We start from the raw sequence: 5,915 nt of genomic DNA on the forward strand, positions 1-5,915 counted from the left end.
AACTATATAAGAAATCAATTTAATTTATAAATAAAATTTTCTTTTTATGAAATATCCATTCAAATTATCTGTCAATATTAGTTGTTCAAAATAAATATATAACTATTAGCTCGAACGTAGGAATAAATTGAGAACGAAACTAATATGGCGCCAAAATAAGCGATAAAATATCCACTTTCAAACGCTCACAATTTTAAAAACTGTGATTTCCAATCATGAAAAACTTATATTTTCCTATAATACTTATAATATACATACTTTCTTATAAGATAACATAAAAAAAAAACGAAGTTCAACTGAAAAAAGAAAGATTTTATCAGACTAAGACATCATAATTTAAATAATCTTAAGCTAGAAAATTATTTCGATGGAACGAATTATCTATGGATTACCTTGAAAACATTTCTCGATAAGTATGCACAAGCAACGAATCTTTAATCTTATTAAACACATCTTCCAACGATTTTATTTGTTTGTCCAATATTTCGTTTGATTTAATTACATTCTCTTTCATTATCGTTACGCTCTGTAACAATATTTGACATTTATTGCAAATATTTTTTGTTTTTTTTCTTTTCAATAGTTTGTCAAATATTATTTGTATATAAAATGTACGTGTCTATTTGTTTCCACTTAATGCATCATGACTCACTTACTTCAGTTCTTATTAACGATTGTGCGTACGACCACAAATCCTCAACCTGTTCATGTAAATGTGCCAACATACGTTCCCTTTCTTTCATATTATTCCAAACGTCTCGTGTAATACGTTTATATTTCATTTCAATATCATTCGTTTCCTCGGCTGCGATTTGCCCCATTATCGTCGTTCGAAGTATCACTTTGCATTGACTTCTACGATCTAATTGCAAATTGTTCAACAACGTTTCGTAATACATCGCATCCTACGATTTTAAAATTATTAAAATAATTTATTATATCTTTTCTTTCTTTCTTTCTTTTTTTTTTTTTTTTTTCACAACTTAAGCAGATACCTTTTTTAAAATTTTAAGTATAAAACTATACGTTAAACTTATCGCTCTTGCTGCATTTTGCTTCGCAACAGATTTCTGATAGAGCGATATCAATCGTTGATGCTCTCGATTTTGAGACCATTGCACTCTTTCCTCCAATTCATAGATGCGAATCACTTCCGCATGCTCTATCTTCATTATGTGTTCTATATTATATATTTATATATATAAATGCGTAAATAAAGTAAAAGTGTAACATACTTGTAAACTGAAACATTCTTTCATTTTTCTTTTCTTCTCGAAACGGAGAATATCCAATTGGCGCCGTTTTTGATGATTTTCTTCGTAAATAGAATCATAAACGTGCTGCGTAACCGAAAAAATTTTGTGAAATCTTATCGATTGTTTATATGTATATGTATGTATGTAAAAATAAAAAAAAACATGTGTATAATTGCTATTAAAAAATATATATATATTAGAATTTATTTAGAATTTACCTCAGTTTCATGTCCGCGATATTTCAATCGTAAACGTTTACGAGCTTGTAGCATACTACATACTTCACCTTTCGGAGTTCCTTTTGTAATCTCTCTGATGATCTCATGATAATTTTTTATATCACGATTGTATGAATTCAATTGCCACAATACCTTTTTCTTTAATTTCAAGACATCTTGGAATCTTATTTTCTTTTGACGTGCTAAATTTTACGTTTATAAAAATTTTATAATAAAAAACGTAAAATGGTAACATAAAATATCAAAGTGTAGAAGATGAGAAAGGAATAAAAAAAAGTGATCAATTTATGGTATTTAATTTTTATTTCATTATTAACAACATCATTTTCAGCCAAAAGGATTTGCATCTTCTATCATCTTCTCCATTCTTGTTATAAATCATATATTTTATTGTATAAGAGAAATAAGAAAATGAATATCACAAAAAGATTTTCTTACCATATAATTTAAGGACTCCGCGATATTGATCTAATTTATCTTTCGTCGTCCATCTTACATCTTTAATTTGTTTGATTATCATTTTTAAAGTATATTACAGATATAAAAGAATCGCTATCAATTTATCAATACCATATGATCGTTATAATTCGCGACAGTTTGATGTTGAAAAATCAAGGAATCATCGATTAAAACTCGTTATACAGAATAATTGCAGGGGTCCAAAATAAGAATCTAGAATTTTAGAGAATAACGTAATTTTATTTTACATACAAAGACATATCACATACAAGGGGAAAATGTGAGATCCTAGATATTCCTAAAGGTTAGAATTAGGCATCGTACAATCTATATCGCATTCTTTTATTGCACACGTATCCTGAATATACATGGCTCTTTCTTCCCCTTCTCTTTCTTTCTTTCTTTTCTCTCCTCTTTTTATCATCATATTGTGCACGCAATTCTATTTGGCTTTTCTATTCTAAGCTCATACAACTTCTTTTTTAAATGACACAATCGTTGTTCCATTTGTTTTTTGAAAATTTTATGGTATGTATATTATAATAGTTTTTGTTTAGTAAAAAAATGTCCGATATTATTATTATTATTATTAAATAACTTGCGAGGTTAATTACGACTTGATTAACCTCGAAATTGGAATCTAAATTTACGTACCGTCGTCAAAATTCTTACGCATCGAATGTATATTATCTCAAATAGCATATACAACGTTAACAATCATGAAGTGACATTGTAAGAAAAACAACTGATATAGGCGATTAATCATTTTGAATGCATGAAAATTCGATTCGTGTAGATTCGTTGATATGTATCGTTTACTTTACGATCAAATAATGTGCTAATTTAATGCACGAGATCGTGTAATAAAATGTTTTTAATGGAATTCTTTATGACGTAGCATAATTCATTAATCAGGCGGTACGGTATTGGAATTGAATTTTTTCGCACCATTACAACGTAATACATTGGTACGAAATGCTATCATCGATAAGTTTTCCTTAAAGTTCAATTTTTTTTCTCTTTAAACATCTTTATATGATCTACAAGGTGGTGGGGGTGCACTCCATATTCCATTTTCCCGACAAGTCGGCTTTCTTACAGGTTCCAAAGGCGTTACATATCCCGGAGAACAAGTTACCTAACAATATAATAATTAAGATAATTAATAAAATTAAACCTATGAAAATTGTTTATTTATATTTTCATTTTATAATTAATTTTCATTTGGATAAAAAAATCATATATTTATTATGATTAATAGAAATAAAATAGAAAAGAAAATAGGAATAGAATAGAAGAATAGAAAAAAAGGTTTCATTTTTCTTCATTTTTTTTTCTCTTACTTGTATGTTATCACCTGGTTTGTACCAAAATTTAAGAGGTGCAATACGTCCATGAGGCGGATCACCTGGATATGGACATCTTACTTTGCCTAATCATCAAAACGTTATTAATAATAGAAAAAAATAAATTCAAAAAATTAATTCAAAATTATTACAAATAATATTGAAAACTTACAAACCGGAGACGGATGAGACCACGTTCCATTCTCTGTACATATTATAGAGGCCTCACCTAACAACTGATGACCAGGCAAGCAAACAAATCTGACGAGCGCCCCAACTTTGTACACACGCGTTTGATGCTGCTTCCTTCCTGAATTATGACGATTTGTTTGTTCCATAATACGCCCGCTCTTTGGTATCAATGGAATCGGACAAGTGATTTCTATAAATTAATTTCCACAAAATTCAAATAATTCTATTTAATGATTTACAGATAAAATAGATATCAAGTCTATGGATATTAATATACAAATTTCGATTCAATACATATCAAAATTTTATTCGATATAATTTTTCGATATTAATATTATTTAATATCTTTCAAAGCGATACTAAATTAATATCGAAAAATAATCCGATATTTTAACGAAACTATCGATACTCGTTTGATATTTTACAAAAATTTCGATATCTATATTGAATATCTTTTTATTTTTAAATATTACAATCAAGTCTAAGTACTATGTTTATTTCGTTTCCTCTAATTTAATTATTTATTCTCGGATTTTGTCGAATTTTTTATTCAAATCGATACTTGATGGCAACGTTTAAAAATAAAAGTTATCGAATATTAAAGTCTTATAAAATATCAAACGGATATTGACATCTTCATAAAGTACAATTTTTCGATTTGATATGGTATTCATTTAAAAGATATCATTTTAAATATCAAAAAATAATATCAAGTACGTAAAGTACCCCTAACATAACCTACAATTTTAATATGTATCGATATCTTGATTTAACATTATTGAATTGGCTTCGGTCATTAAATCGTTTGAATAACATCAATTTCGATTCGATCACTAATTTAACATATATGATTTTATATATATGATAGAAAAAAAAAGTATAGAAAAAGAATTTATTAGACACACCTACGCAACTAGGCTTATCTCCGCTCCATGAACCATCCCCTTGACATTCTATGCTTTGTGGTCCTAATAATTTATGACCCCACATACAAGTAAATATTGCTCTACTACCGAAAGTATTATTGTATTCGAGAAGTTGCAGCCGCGTGTCATCGAGTGTTTCCACGGATGGACATGTAATTGTTATGCATTCCGGCATTTCTGCTGACCATTTACCTGAAAAAAATGATTTAATTAATTGATTATTAAACAAATTCCACATATATAAAACATACAGATGAATTAATCGAAGCTTATTTATTATAAATTGTAACTAATTTAAGTTTGCATTAAATAAAACGAGATATTATTAGAGTACAAAGTGGAACAAATATAATAGAAATTGTTTATAATTAAATAAAAAAATTTTAAACATTTTTATATATTAATTTTTGTATTTGTTTCAATAGAATTGTATATATATATGTACAACATATAAAAATTTTTCATTCTATAGTTTATATTTTTCTTTTTATCTTTAATTTGATCCACGTTGTCACAATTTTAAAACTTACCATTATATTGGCATGTTATACCAGCCGCGCCTTTCAATTTAAATCCAGCAGGACACTCGAATGCTGCCCCATGACCCATTCGTGCACCTTCGATTTTACCAATTAACGGTTCGGGTAAATTCAAAACGGGACATTGGACATCTGTAACGTGTATTTTTTTTTTTCTTTTTCATTTTCATTCGACGAATAGCTTTAGCTTATAAAAATAATTATTTTAATCGTTCGATAAAAGAAACAAAAATAAACAAAAGAAAATTTGAACTTACCCACAACATGGACTCGTATAGAATTGGATAATCCACGCGGTGTAGAACACGTGTACACTCCTGAATCTTGTGCTTTCGCGTAATATATCGACAAGCGATATTTCCAATCCCTTTCACGAGCAGCAATTGCCCATCCTGAATTGAATTTTTACAATGATTATAGAATATTTATATATATAAATATATATTATATATTTTAAATTTATATATTTATATAATTATTAATATTATTAATTTATAATATTTAATAATTATTTAATAAATATTAAAATATTTTAATATTTATATATTTTAAAATGAAAGAATTTGATATTTGTTCATTTGGATTCTATTTCGAAAGTGTATCATTTCGAATATAGAAATTGTGCATTTGTTTATATTTCTTACTTAATTCTTATTACTTAATTTAATAATTAAGTAATAATTAATTTAAGAATTAAATAATTAACTAAAAGTAATTAATTAAATAACTACTGTAATTCTTATTACTTCTTGCACTGTAGCATGCACTGATTTGCAATCTATAATTGGAAATAAAATGTTGGTGATCGAGGCTTACCGGTTAAATATTGACGAAACGTCGAGGTCCAAGTCCATTCGGGATTACCAAGTTTTCTAGCGAACAGACATTCCAGATGGAGGATGCTTCCAGGAAAAACGGCGAGTGCACCCGATGGTTCAACGGCAGCTGAACCAGCCGG

At 27.8% G+C, this 5,915-nt stretch overlaps 2 protein-coding genes across 2 annotated transcripts in view; both read right to left on the reverse strand.

Moving 5' to 3' along the window:
• Positions 1–2,030, reverse strand: part of LOC102679372 (synaptonemal complex protein 1-like) — a 3,987-nt gene extending 1,957 nt beyond the window's left edge. The window contains exons 1-6 of the mRNA XM_031510356.1: positions 1,934–2,030; positions 1,475–1,677; positions 1,236–1,340; positions 996–1,166; positions 657–905; positions 393–526 (exon numbers count right to left, since the gene is read on the reverse strand). Of these exons, the coding sequence (XP_031366216.1) occupies positions 393–526; positions 657–905; positions 996–1,166; positions 1,236–1,340; positions 1,475–1,677; positions 1,934–2,015 (944 nt within the window). The 5' untranslated portion in view covers positions 2,016–2,030. The remainder of the gene's footprint in view (positions 1–392; positions 527–656; positions 906–995; positions 1,167–1,235; positions 1,341–1,474; positions 1,678–1,933) is intronic.
• Positions 2,031–2,173: 143 nt separating this feature from the next.
• LOC102679249 (locomotion-related protein Hikaru genki) overlaps positions 2,174–5,915 on the reverse strand; it is a 6,305-nt gene continuing 2,563 nt past the window's right edge. The window contains exons 6-12 of the mRNA XM_031510360.1: positions 5,774–5,915; positions 5,215–5,349; positions 4,949–5,089; positions 4,398–4,610; positions 3,473–3,682; positions 3,298–3,386; positions 2,174–3,092 (exon numbers count right to left, since the gene is read on the reverse strand). The exon at positions 5,774–5,915 is cut by the window's right edge and continues 22 nt beyond it. Of these exons, the coding sequence (XP_031366220.1) occupies positions 2,976–3,092; positions 3,298–3,386; positions 3,473–3,682; positions 4,398–4,610; positions 4,949–5,089; positions 5,215–5,349; positions 5,774–5,915 (1,047 nt within the window). The 3' untranslated portion in view covers positions 2,174–2,975. The remainder of the gene's footprint in view (positions 3,093–3,297; positions 3,387–3,472; positions 3,683–4,397; positions 4,611–4,948; positions 5,090–5,214; positions 5,350–5,773) is intronic.

This window comes from Apis dorsata, unplaced genomic scaffold, assembly GCF_000469605.1.
Source record: "Apis dorsata unplaced genomic scaffold, Apis dorsata 1.3 scaffold_223, whole genome shotgun sequence".
NCBI classification, from domain to species: Eukaryota; Metazoa; Arthropoda; class Insecta; order Hymenoptera; family Apidae; genus Apis; species Apis dorsata.